The 14,613-nt window shown below is 40.1% G+C and overlaps 1 protein-coding gene across 2 annotated transcripts in view; it reads right to left on the reverse strand.

Annotated features, from left to right (window-relative positions):
* Positions 1-14,613, reverse strand: part of CNTNAP4 (contactin associated protein family member 4) — a 195,208-nt gene that overhangs the window by 73,986 nt on the left and 106,609 nt on the right. Inside the window, exon 5 of one of the 2 annotated variants that reach the window (XM_080573552.1) lies at positions 173-376. In XM_080573552.1, coding sequence (XP_080429678.1) covers positions 173-376 — 204 coding nt within the window. The remainder of the gene's footprint in view (positions 1-172; positions 377-14,613) is intronic. The other variant, XM_080573553.1, reaches the window with a different exon arrangement.

A 14,613-nucleotide genomic window follows, 5' to 3' on the forward strand; every position in this document is an offset into this window, starting at 1 on the left:
CAAGAAACTATTAATTCCATATAAAAATATAAATATTCAAATATATACTGCTAATTTATCATATACTATATATTTAAATCTGCTTAGTGAAATAAAATAAGTTTTAGTCAAATAATATCTAATAACTATATTATATATAGTTATATTAACTTTATGAGACTGTAGCTGTTACCTAAATTAATAAGAAGGGACAGCTTTCCTTTAAGTAATTCCAGGGTGATGTGGTCTCCATTCTGTCCTTCTCTGTGGAGGAGAATTCCATCACTTTGCATTGTCTTAAACTTCAGAGAAATCACATCTTTCAGTGTACTCATGAGTTTTTGATTAAATGTGTAAATTAGACAACTTTTCCCATCAAAACCAACCACCTCGGACCCTAGAAGTAAAGAAATGAAAGATAATGTATAATGCTATGTCTAAAAGGAACAGTTGTGGATTATTTCAATACAATATGAAGTCACACTAATACTGTCAGATTTACCTCTGCCCAGTAGACTGTAGTTTGTTTCTGCTGTTCCTGTTCTTGCCTAAATGTTAAGACTGGCCTGTTCTAATTATGTCATTGTCACTTAATTATAAAGCAAGGTAAACAGAAGAGATTCTGGTTTGTGTTCCAATGTAATACTAACTTCATAGGCTGAAAGGTCTTCTTTTTCTTTGAGCCATGAAGTACTTCGACCATTTTTTTCTCTGACTGTATTCTTAGAGGGAAAATCTCCATTAATTTATCTACAATTAATTCAAATTAATCAAATAATAAATAAAGAAATAAAGGAAAATCCAAAGTCCATTACATTACATTACATTACAGTGATATTCAGGGCCTTCATGGCAGCGTGTAGATTTAAGCTGCTATTAAAATCAGTCTGGATAGCTGTAAAGCAGTTTAAAATACTATGACATACTATTGTAGAAACAGAAATATTTTGATCTGAAGGCTTGTTATTTATGAGTAGGGCCTGGTTCTCTTCATCAAATGGTATTTTACTGACATGTTAAATAAATCATGTTTGATTAAGCTGAATTACGACTTTGAAGCTGGAACACATGTTTACAATTACTTTGTATCACCAATTTTCTAGTATGGGCATAAGATCATAGAATCAAAGAATGGCTGAGGTTGACAGGTACCTCTCGAGATCACCTAATCCAAATTCCTCACTCAGTTACAGGTGTTTTCTCAGGGCCATTTCCAGTCAGGTTTCAAAAATTTCCAAGGATGGCTGCAAGGATGCACAGCCACTCCACATTGGCAACCAATGCCAGCATCCAACCTTTATCAAATTAAAAAAAAAAAAAAAAAAAAATTCTTTTTGTGTCTAAGCAGAACTTGTTGCATTTCACTTTATGCCCATTTGCTTCTAGTGCTGTCACTGGACACCATTGGAAAGATCCTGAATCTGTCCTGTTAGATATTTATGCACAGAGGTAAGACCCCTCTGTGTACCTTCTCATTTCCATTCCCAGCTTCTTCATCCTCTACTCATATCACAGACACTCCAGTACCTTAGTCATACTTGTAGTCTTTTCCTGGATTTTCTCCCATATGTCCATGTCTTTCTTACAGTGGGCATTCCAGAACAGGACCCAGTGCTCCATATGTATCTCATCATCAGGACTGTGTAGAGGGCAAGGATCACCTTCTTTGACCTGTTGTTGACACTCTTCCTAAAACAATCCACAATGGTGTTGTCCTTATGAACTGCAAAGGCATGTTGCTGGCTCATGGTCAACTTTGTGTCTGTCAAGACCCTATGTCTTTTTTTGTAAAGCTACAGTCAGATTCTACTGTGTTCTCATAAACCCTTGCTGTGGTTATTCCTCCAGTGAAAATAATTGCATTTTGCATTGTTAAACTGCATGAGATTCCTGTCAGCCCATCTACAGGCAGAGGCTTGTTCATGTCCCTCTAAATGGCAGCACTACCCATGACATCTCAATCACTTCTCCAAATGTTTATTTGCTGAGGGTACCTTCTGACTCATTATCTACATCAATACTGAAGATGTAAGAGTACTGTAACCAGTATCAACCAGATATACCATAAATGGATACGTGAATGTGAAGAGCTTGACTGTGTGGCACTGAACACAATACCTTCAGTGACAGAATTTGGACAGTTTTCAGTCCACCTCTTTGTCCACTTAAATAGACTATACCTATCAGTTGGCTATTCTTGTAACAATGTCAAAACTCTTGCTAAACTCAATATAAGCAACATCAAATACTCCCCCTAACTCACCAAACTGCTTATTTAACTGGAAAAGGCATGTTTGGTTAGGCGTGATTTCCCCTTTATTTCCTTTCCATGTTGAATACTCCCAGTAATCTTCTTGTCCTTCACATGTTTGGAAATCATTTCATGGAATCATAGAATCATAGAATGACTTGGGACATCATAGATCATATAGTTCTAACCCCACTGCCATGGGCACGGATGCCACCCACTAGATGAGGTTGCCCAGGCCTCATCCAGCCTAGTCTTGAACATCTCCACGGATGGGGCATCCATAACCTGTCTGGGCAACCTGTTCCAATGACACCACCGTCTGAGTGAAGAATTTCCTCCTAATCTTTAATTTAAATCTCTCCTTTTTTAGTTTAAAACCATTCCTCCTTGTCCTATCATTATCTACATGAGTAAAGAGCCCTTCTCCATCTTTGTTATAAGTCCCCTTTAAGTATTGAAAGGTCACAACAAGGTTCCCCCCGGAGCCTTCTCTTCTGCAGGGTGTACAGGCCCAGCTCTCTCGGTGTTTCTACATTGGAGAGGTGCTCCAGCCCCTAGATCATCTTCATGATCGTTTTCTGGACCTGTTCTAACAGACCCACATCCTTCTTGTGTTGGGGGCTCCAGACCTGGACACAGCACTCCAAGTGGGACCTCACAAGGGAAAAGTAGAGGGGGACAATCACCTCCCTTGACCTGCTGGCCACTTCTCTTTTGATGCAGCCCAAGATGCAGTTGGCCTTCTGGTGTGCAAGTACACACTGTTAGCTTATGTCAAGCTTTTTGTCCACTAGAACTCCCAACCTTTTCTCTGCATGTCTGCTCTCAATGAGTTCTTCATGTCCGGGATTACCCCAACCCAGGTGTAGCACCTTGCACTTGGACTTGATGAACCTCATGCCTTTCACATGCACCCACTTCTGCAGCCTGTACAAATCCCTTTGAATGGCATCTCTTCATTCTTTGGTTTCAACCACACTACTCAGCTTGGAGTCATCTGCAAACTTGCTGAAGGGGCACTTAATCCTATTGTCTATGTCACTGATGAAGACAATGAAAAACACCGGTCCCAAGACAGACCCCTGAGAGATAAAATTCATCATCATCCTCCACCTGGACATAGAACCATTGACCACTACTCTCTGGGTGTGGCCATTGAGGCAATTCTTATCCACTGGATTGTCCACCCAACAAATCCATATCTTTCCAATTTAGAGATTAGGATGTTGTGTGGGACCGTGACAGAGGCTTTATAAAAGTCCAAGTAGATGACATCAGTCGGTCTTGCCTTGTCGACTGATGCAGTTACTCTGTCATAGAAGGCCACCAGATTGGTCAGGCATGATTTGCCCTTGGTGAAGTCATGCTGGCTGTCTCGGATCACCTCCTTCTCCTGGATGTGCCTTAACATTGCCTCCAGAAGGATCAGTTCCATGATCTTGCCAAGCACAGAGGTGAGGCTCACTGGTCTGTAGTTTGATGGGTCTTCCTTTCTACCCTTTTTAAAAATGGGAGTGATATTTCTCTTTTCCCATCACCAGGGACTTTTCCTGACTGCTATGATTTTTAAAATATGATGGAGAGTGTCTTGGCAACTAAGTCAGCCAATTCCCTCAGGACCCTGGGATGCATATCATCAGGGCCCATAGACCTGTAGTTAGTAAGTCGCTTCAGGAGGTCCTGAACTTGCTTTTTGCTTACAGTGGGAGGGACTCTGCTCCCCCTGCCCCTGCCTAGAGGTTTGGGGACACATGAGATGGGGGAAGTCTGACCAGTATGAAGACCGAGGCAAGGAAGTTTTTAAGTACCTCTGCCTTCTCCTCATCTGTTGTTACAATTTCTCTGTCTTCATTCGTCAGAGGTGATACGCTCTCTTCAGTCTTTCTTTTGTGGCCAATGTACCTGTAGAACCCCTTCTTGTTATTCTTTGAATCCCTTGCCAAATTTAGTTCTGTCAGTGCCTTGGCTTTCCTGCTCCCATCCCTGCACATATGGACAGCATTTCTGTCTCTTCCCAAGGCATGTGGCCCTGTTTCTACCGTCTGTGCATTTCCGTCTTTTGCCTCAGTCTGACTGGCAGGTCCTTGCTCAGCCATCCCAGTTTTCTGCCCTCCCTGATTGCTTTATAACACAGGGGAATGGAGAGTTACTGTGCTCTAAGGAAAAAAATCCTTGACGGGTTGCCAGCTCTGATGTGATCCTCTGTCCCTAAGGACTGTGTCCCATGAGATTTCATCCACTAATTCTTTGAACAGCTGGAAGCTCGCTCTTCCAAAATTCAAAGTCCTGACTTTGCTCTTAGCCAGGCCTATATCCCTTAAGATCACAAACTCAAATGGGGCATGGTCACTGCAGCCCAGACTACCTCCAGTCTTAACCTCTTTCATAAGCTCTTCTGCATTGGTGAGCACCAGGTCCAGTACCGCTTCTCCTCTGGTTGGTTTGACTAACACCTGAATGAGGAAGTTGTCCTCAGTGGACTCCATGAGTCTCCTGGATTGCTTACTTCCCACCACATGGCTTTCCTGGCAAAAATCTGGGTGGTTGAAATCCCCCAGGAGGATGAGAGTTTCTGAGCATGATGCTTCTTGTAGTTGAAGCAAGAAGGTCTTTTCAACAGGCTCCTCTTGATAAGGTGGCCTGTAGTAGACCCCAACCACAGGATGTCCTTTGTTGGTCTGGTCCTTAATTTTCACCCACAGGCTCTCAACCTGCTCTTGGCTTTCTCTCAGAGGGAACTCTTCACAGTCTATCCATTTCTTAACAGAGGGCAACAAACCCACTCTTACGTCACTGCCTGTCTCACTTGTAAAGTTTTAGCCCTCCGTTTCAATATTCCAGCTGTGTGAATCATCCCACCACATTTCTGTGATAATAATTAGATCATAGTTTTCTAATTGCACTGTCACTTCCAGCTCCTGCTTGCTTCCCATGCTGCATGGATTGGTGTAGAGGCACTTCAGCTGGGCTAAGGGCCATGTTGCCTTTTTAGAGGAGTCCTTCCTAATACCTATGGGATGATTAACAGGTGTTTTCCTACCATTTCTAAAGCACTGGCATTCAGTGTTTCTCTTACACTTACAGGTACATCCCCTCTCCCCCACCAAATGTAGTTTAAAGCCCTGCTAATGAGTCTGGCCAGCTTGCTGCCCAAAACACTCTTGCCCCATTTGATTAGGTGTGCCCCATCCCGTGGCAGCATGTCCAGTCTCTCAAAAGCACACCTGAGATCATAGAACCCAAAATCTTGATCATGGCACCAGCTATGCAGCCACTCATTTAAGTTATCCATATACTGCCTCCCCTGCGGGTCCCAGTCTCTAACTGGGAGGATTGAGGAGAACAGTACTTGTGCTCCTGATCCCTTCAGCATTTTTCCAAGGGACATAAAGTCCCTTTTGATGTTTCATAGCCTCCTTGTTGAGGCCTCAGTTGTCCCTACTTGAAAAAACAGGAATGGGTGATAGTCCTTGATAGGCTTGATCAAGCTTCGTAGCCTCTTTGTGATGTCACAAATAGAGGCCTCAGGCAGGCAGCAAACCTCTCCTGAGATACTGTCTGGCTGGCAAATGGGTGCCTCATGCCTCTCAGAACAGAATCATCATTTACCAACACACTGTGCTTTTTTTTTTTTATAAAACTGGTTCTTAAAGAAATGGTATGTTGGTCTACCTTTTTAAAGTTGCCCTTTCCTGGGTCTTGACCATTACCACTGTTGTTGTTGGCATCCACTCCTTTTTTGAGCCCCAGAGCATGGTATCTGTTGTGTAGGGGCACTTCAGGGGCAAGGGGGAGATTCTTAACTCCGCACAAAACAAAGACAAGGATCCAGCCACTCGTGGCTTGTGAGTACATCAGTTCTGCTGATTTCAGGTTGGAAACCATTTTATCCCTCCCTTGAGTGGATTTAAGACAAGGCTGTTGCTCAGCCCCCACCAGTGTCGATACCATGTGTCGATTTTGGAACTTCTGCTTTCACGATTTTTAGGAATCTCTCCTGACTGCCACTGCCTTTCAAAGATAAATGATACAGACCCCAAATTGACCTTGGCAGTTCCCTCAGGATTCTTAGTCACTCCCCATTAGGTCCATTGGTTTACATATCTCAAATTTGTTTATGTGTTTCCTAACCTAATCCTCCTCCACTGAGGCTCTCCTGTGCTCTGTACTTTTCTCCTGGGCCTTCAAGTACCTGAGATTCCTGAAATCAAGACTTAGCAGCAAATGTTTAAGAGGGCATTGAGTACCTTGGCCTTGTCCATGTCTTTTACTACCAGATCCCATGTCCCCAGTGCTCAGCAGTGGATCCACATTTTTCCTAGTCTTCTTTTTACTGCTGTATACCTGTAGAATCACTTCTTATTGTCTTGCATGTCCTTTAACAGATTCAAATGCAAGTGTGCTTTGGCTTTCCTAACAAAACCCCTGCATGCTTAGACAATGTCTTTGTACTCCTTCTGCATCACCTGACCATGTTTCCACCTCTTGTACACTTGCTTTTAGTGTCTGAGATCATTTAGAAGTTTCTTGCTCATCCATAGTGACCTTTATTTGATTTTCTGTTTGGATGGACGTTTCTTGAGCTTGGAGGAAATGATCCTTTAAAATCAACCAGGATCTCTCTTCTTTCCGTGACCATCTTCTATGTCACTCTTCCAATTATGTCTCCGAGCATGAAAAAAAAAAATTAAAAAATTGCTCTCCTGAAGATCAGGACTGTTATGTTGCTGTCTGTCTTCTTCTCTTCTTTCAGGATCTTGAGCATCACAATCTCATGGTTGTCATAACCAAGGATGTCCTTACTTTTACATCCCCAATTAGTGTTTCTTCGTCTGTAAGTATGAGGCCAGAAGAGAATATCATTTGGTCAGCTGTTTGGTCACTTGCATTGGGGAATTATTATCAAAGAATTCCATAAAAGACTTGCATTGTTTATTCCTTTCTGTGCTTTCCCTCCAAAAGATATCAGTGTGATTAAAGTCCCCAATTAGGATGAGAACCTAAGACTTCTTCCAGTTGTCTGAAGAAGGCCTCATCTATTTCTCCCATATCAGGCAGTCTATACCACACATCCACCACAATGCCAGCATTGTGCTGACATTTGGTCTGCCATCTAATCTCATATTAACACTGATATAGCTCATCAACAGTACCCAGGAAGAGATTCATTTATCCCTGCTGCTCTCATAACATAAATGACAATTGCCCTCCTCACTGCCCTGGGTGATCCTGTTTAAACAGCCTGTATGCATCCATGGCACCACTCCAGTCATGCGAACTATCTCAACGTGTATTTTTGGTCATGATGAGGTTGTAGTACTCAACTACACGAAGACCTCAGTTCTTTCTCTGTGCTCACTATGTTGTGTATGTTAGCATGCAGGTACTTCAGGGAGGTGTCCACTTGTGTTGATTTCACAGGCAAAGTGTTAAAACATTCCCCATCATGCCATCCTCACAGCAGCAATTCCCTGCTTGTGTGCCTGCACTTGAAATGTTCATTCCTGAGCCGTGGTTTGTTGTTTTCAATGTATCTTTTCCACATCACCCTGCAGCCTCTGCTTTTCAAGTCTGTGACTTCTTCACTTGATTTTGGATCATCATCTCGCTCCCTCATCATTTCTAGTTTAGAGCTCTCAAAAGCTTTGCTACTCTGTTGGAAAACATGCTTTTACTCTACATGGTCAAGTGGACCTGTCTCTTCTTCCTAGCAGCCCTTGATCCTCAAAGAGTGTCCTAAAGATGTTAAAGCTGAAACGTTGTTGCTGATACAAACTGCACAAGATTCACAGGATTTGCTTACTCTTCCTCAAGTACTGCTCTCTTAACAGCAGAAGCAAGGAAGTAATATAAAAGAATATCTGTCAAAATCATTACAGATTGAATGAAACACACACAAAGGAAGAGATAACACTATAGAGTATTTGCAGTTCATAAGAAGAAAAATGTAATTGTCCTTGAAATATACATTTGTGAAGTAAATGAAGATGTAAAAGACATTTATTTTTCAACTGACTGCTTTACTTCTTCCAAGACAGTGGAAACCCCCATTATCTATTTACTAATTTTACTAAATTAAAAAAAGTGTATAAATGTATAAATATATATATGCACATATATATATACACACACACACACATATATATAATACATATATTTCTCCAAATTGTCAGCATGGAAATGAACTCCATTCAAATTAACTACAGTATTTAAAGTCAGCTATTTATGTTCCATTTTCAAGAACTCTTGCCAAAAGAATGCAGCTATGTTCTGTAGTATATAGTTCCTTGATTTTCCATATATCTTGATAATGTACATTTTATGAAGAATTAATTTATGAAGTGTACAATGAATAAATATTACATTCTACTTAAAAATAAATTCTAGGTTTAATATTTTACTTCATTATGTAACTAAATGAATATAGATGGTAAAAGCATTTATCAATTTCAAATTTAAATAATGGATGTAAATCTAATAACTTCGATAAAAAGTTCAATAACATAACTTTGTATATTGTCATGTGTATATCAAATCAGCTATATAGGTGTATTCTTATGAGGTACTAATAACAGTAGGGTTTGTTTGTTTGTTTGTTTTGGGAACATACTCTTGCTATAAGTTAATGAGACAAAAGTATAAATGACATTTATCCCTGGTCTCTAAAATCCCCTTCACTGTTCTGCAGCACTAGTTCTGAAGAAGCAAAATCAACTCAGCAAAATTTGGAAAATAACAAAAACAAATCTCCCCACCAACATGCATGAATGAAGATTGTGAAAAGACTACAGAGGCTGAGCAAAATGTTATAAAATTTCTCACACATGCTCTGATTCCACCATCTGTTCATCACCACTAAAAATAAATTGAAAGTTGTGAGAGGTAAAGTTTGGATCTACTGAAGTGTTATCAAGACAGAAAGAATGAGCCCAAATACCCAAGGTGTCATAATGCTTTCCTGCTTCATTTTTGCTAACTACTACCAGCTTTGAATAGTCTCTATATTTGAACATCAATCTCTATGCACTTTCTGTGTTCCACAGAATCACAGAATGGTTAAGGTTGGAAGGAAGCTCTGGAGGTCATCTAGTCTGATGATCTTTCCAAGCAGGGTCACCTTAGAGCACTCTGTACAGGACTGCATCCAGATGAGTTTTGAATATCTCCAGACTAGAAGACTCCACAGCCTCTCTGGGCAACCTGTTCCGGTGTTTGGATATCCTCACAAAAAGGAGTGTTTTCTTACAGGTTATAAATAAGGAAAATATAAAAAGTTGATTCACTTTATGAGTTTTTTTTATTTCCACAGTTTAAAATATCAAAATCCTTAGTAAACTGTGAAAATATCTTTGAAAATTATGAAATGCCTTTGAGAAGCTGGAAATCCTGGAAGCCTACTCATACATCATAGGATCAGATATTTTAGTGGTCTTGAGCAAACGTTTTGGTTGCAATAGCTTTCTTTGGAATATGCTGATTTGTTTGTTTTTGATCTTTTCACTTAGTGCAATAGTTCAGCTAATGCTCCGCGAGGTAAGACTCCAAACAATGCAAACTGTCTGTCATTTTTAACTGTTTCTAGGTATCCTTATTCCTGGCCAATTATATTTTAAAAAAAAAAAAAAAAAGAGAGAGAAATCTGGACCTTGACAGTTTGGGAAAGCAGATGTGAGAAGGTACATGAAGTTCAAAAAAGTCAGGTAAATCAAGACATAATTATTGCTTTAAACAAAGCCTTTAGGAAATAAATAAATAAACAAACATATACATGAATAAATAAATGACGGGTTAAAATTATTCATAATAATTTAAACTATATAATCACAATAATTTATACATTATCTTAAATTAATATATAAATCATATAGAAGCATTCCAGCAGTTGGACTCAATGATCATTGTAATGATCCTTCTAACTTGGAATATTCTATCATCCTAATATTCTATATATAATTATATATAGAATATAGTCTTAAATATTCACAAACATCTAAAATAAACTATTGTGCAAGACATTATCTGGCTCATTTAATACAGTGAGGACTCTGGCAGAGGGTTTGCGTAAAAAACCTTGTGTAAAAAAACTTGTCAAAGTACCTATGACACTTGCTTTGAGTCATTGCATCAGACAACATTTTAATATACACAGCATATTTATTTCCCAAATATCAATTTCCTAAAATTGTTTAAAACATGACATAGACAGTGAGATTGAGTGCACCCTCAGTAAATTTACAGATGACACCAAGCTGAGTGGTGTGGTTGATACTATAGAAGGAAGGGATGGCATCCAAAGGGGCCTGTACAAGCTTGAGAAGTGGGCTCACTTGAACCGCATGAGATTCAACAAGTCCAAGGTGGCACTCCTGGGTTGGGGCAATCCAGGACATGAGTACAGAATGGGAGAAAAATTCATTGACAGCAGCCCTGAAGAGAAGGGCTTGTGGGTTCTGATGTGTCAAAAGCTTGACTCGAGCCAGAAGTGCATACTTGCAACCCAGAAGGCCAACTGAATCCTGGGCTCCATCAAAAGAGGAGTGACCAGCAGGTTGAGGCAGGTGATTGTCCCCCTTAACTCTGACCTTGTGAAGCCCCACTTGGAGTACTGTGTGTAGGTCTGGGGCCCCCAAGCACAAGAAGGATGTGGATCTGTTTGAACAGGTCCACAGCGTGGCCATGAAGATGATCTAGGGGGTAGAGCACCTTTCCTACGTAGAAACTCCGAGAGAGCTGGGCCTGTTCAGCCTACAGAAGAGAAGGCTCCGGGCTGACCTCGTCACAACTTTTCAGTACTCAAATGGGGTTTATAGAAAAAGACGAAGAACAACTTTTTGTTAAGGCAGATAATGACAGAACAAGGTTGAATGGTTAAACTAAAAGAGGGGAGATTTAAATTACAGATTAGGAGGAAATTCTTCACGCAGATGGTGGTGAGTCGCTGGAACAGGTTGCCCAGAGAGGATGTGGAAGCCTCATCCCTGGAGATGTTCAAAACCAGGCTGGATGAGGTCCTGGGCAACCTGATCTAATGGGTGGCATCCCTAGCCATGGCAGGGGGGTTAGAACTATATGATCTATGAGGTCCCTTCCAACCCAAGTCATTCCATGATTCTATGACCTGAGGGTCCTGTTAGACACCAAGCTGAACATGGGTTAGCAGTGTGCCCTTGCAGCAGAATAGGCTCATGGTATACTGGGCTGCATTAGACAAAGCATTGTCAACAGATTGAGGGAGGTAATACTTCCTCTCTCCTCAGGACTGCTGAAACCACACTTGAGTACCGCGTCCAATTCAGAGACCTCCAGTACAAGAGACATGAAATTCCTGAACAGTGACCAGTGAAAGGCCAGGAATATGGTGGGAACTGGAACCTCTTTCCTGTGAGGAAAGGCTGAGAGAGTGGGGAATGCTTAGTCTGGAGAAGAGAAGGCTCAGGGGTATCTTATCAATATATATGTAAATAGTTGAAGGGATGGTGCAAAAGGATGTAGCCAGGCCTTTTTCAGTGGTGGCCAGAGACAGGAGAGGTGTCAGTGTTCACAAACTGAAACACAGGAGGTTCCTTCTGAATATCAGGAAACACTTCTCTGTTCAAGTGACTGAGCACTGTCACAAGTTGCCCAGAGAGGTTGTGGAGTTTGCCTCCTTGGAAATATTCAAAAGCCAACTAGACATGGCCCTGAGCTACTGGCTCTAGGTGGTTATTGGTTTGAGCAGGGGTGTTGGACCAGCTGACCTCCAGAGATTCCTTCCAACCTAAAACATTCTGTGATTTTTTGAAAACATCCTGCCTGCCTGTTCTTAACCCAGGAAGCCACAGGAAGAATTCCAGTCCCAGCAGCTCCACTGCATCCAGTTACCATGGCTACTTATTACTGCTTACACAGAAAACAATGCAGAGAAGAAGAAAGAAAACTAAGGAACATTACTGACAGAGAGAATGAGAAAGACAAGAATTACATGTGGAAAATACAGGGGAGCTCATTTAATGTTGCATGTAACTCCATAACTGACTACCTAATTGACTATTGTTGAGGCAAAAATTGAATGACTTTTTTTTTTTTTTTCTGGATGTAAGCTTAACAAACATATAAAATGTGACAGTTTTTGGCCTTAAAGAGTTTATAGTCAAAAATGGATCCTGTATTAAAAATAAATAAGTAAATAAATACATGGAAATATATTAACCTTGCAATAATGTGTTATATCCAATGAATGTCTATCAAAGATATCACTAACATAAAGTCAGTAGATAAAGATAAAACATTAGTACTGATGATATGAAACTAAGGTATTTAGAGCAGGTATTTGCCTGGCATATTACAGAACAGGGAATTTGAGAGCAGTGCCAACAAATGTCCTGTAAGTATTATTTTACTAAGACAGTAATTACCTCTTTTGAGTATAACAAACACATACTTTTCAGTATCATACTGTGGAGTAGTGAGATTGACCTCACATCATCTTTGTAGTTTTAGTTTTATTTGTACAACTTGCAACGAAGAAGACTGAAGTTGCTACATTTTCACTTCACACACACACACACACACAAATAAATAAAAAAAATAAAAAATAAAAAACCTCACACCATTAATACAGACACAATCTTAACCAGCCTGAAGAAAACTTCCATATTTGTATCACTATCACATTCTTTATGTAGTTTATTAGAGTAGATAACAGATGAAGTAAATATTCTTAATTTAAACTCTTCTTAATAGCTAAATGAATTGTCATTGTTTGTTGTTGTTGTTTTTTTGTTTGTTTGTTTGTTTTCTTACATAATCTACCTATAGGATCAATCCTGTGGCAAACAAGTAACGTACAATAAGATACATAAAACAACAACGAAAACAACAACAAAAAACACATAATTTTCCTCTAAAGCAGTTACTGTCCCCACCAAATGAATTGTGTAAGTTCTCATTGTGCATATATATATATTCATAACATAGACACTGTCTTCTTTTTATCCTAGAGACTTTTAAGTTTTCAGTTTGCACAATGGCAATAAGGACAACAGGGATATCACACAAGAGAGACATAAGATCTATTGCAAGGTGTGATAGAGAAAATTACAGGAGTAAATGAACACAGTGAAACTCTAGATTTTAGGCAGGTGAGAAAGCCAAAGCTTCAGTTTGGAAATGTTTTGTGAACAAGAGACTGAAGAAGGACATAAATGTTGTTGAATGCATAAGGTACAGGACCGGGAAGAAGAAAAGCTGATTATTTGTTACTGATGATCAATGGCAGGAAAGAATGCAGTCCTTATACCAGAGAAGAAACAGAGGGGACTCACATGAATGTTCATCTGAAAATGAAAAAAGTTCAGCCCCATTTTTTTTTATTAAAAAATAAAGAATAATAAATAAATTAACAAACAAACCAACAAATCAATAAATAAAGTTGTCTTGGCACCGAAAACTGTGGAGGAAGTTGAATCTTGAATTTGACAGTTTAAGCAGTGTCATTAGTTTGTGCTAGGAATAAGCAATATTCGCAGGAAAAAAGAAAAAAAGAAAAAAAGAAAAAAAAAACATCGTAGAATCATAGAATCATTCAGGTTGGAAAAGATCTCTAAGATTACCTAGTCCAACCTTTAACCTAGTGCTCAAGTCTAAACTAGTCTTAGACTAAAAGTCTAAGTACTAAACCATGAAAGTAAATTCTAAATCTACATATTTCTTGAAGACCTCCAGGGATGCTGACCCAATCGCTTCCCTGGGCACCCTCTTTTAATGTCACACAACCCTCTGAGTAAAGAAATTTCTCCTAATATCCAACCTAAGCCTTTCCTGATGCAACTTGAGGCCATTTCCCCTATTCCTATCACTTGGAGCTTGGGAGAAACTCCACCTCACTACAACCTCTTTTAAGGTAATTCTAAATTACAACAAGGTCTGCCCTGAGCCTTCTCTTCTCCTAGCTAAAAAAAAACAAACAAACAAACAAACAAAAACAAAAAAAAACCAGCTCCCTCAGCTGCTCCTCTTAAGACTTGTTTTCTAGACCCTTCACCATCTTTGTTGCCCTCTTTTGGACATGTTCCAGCACCTCAGTGTCCTTGTCATAGTGAGGGACACAAAACTGAACACAGTATTCAAGGTCTGGCCTCACCAGCACTGAGTATGGAAGGACAATCACTTTCCTAGTCCTGCTGGCCACACTGTTCCTGATACAAGACATGATGCTCTTGGCCTTCTTGGCCGTCTGAGCACACTCCTGGCTCATATTCAGCCAGCTATCAACCAGCACCCCCAGGTCACTTTCCACCAGGTAGCTTTCCAGCCACGCTTCCGCAAGCCTGTAGCAATGCATGGGGTTGTTTTGTCCCCAGTGCAGAACCTAGCACTTAGACTTGTTGAACTTCATACAGTTG

The sequence above is a fragment of the Anser brachyrhynchus genome, assembly GCF_964034855.1.
Source record: "Anser brachyrhynchus genome assembly, chromosome: Z".
NCBI classification, from domain to species: Eukaryota; Metazoa; Chordata; class Aves; order Anseriformes; family Anatidae; genus Anser; species Anser brachyrhynchus.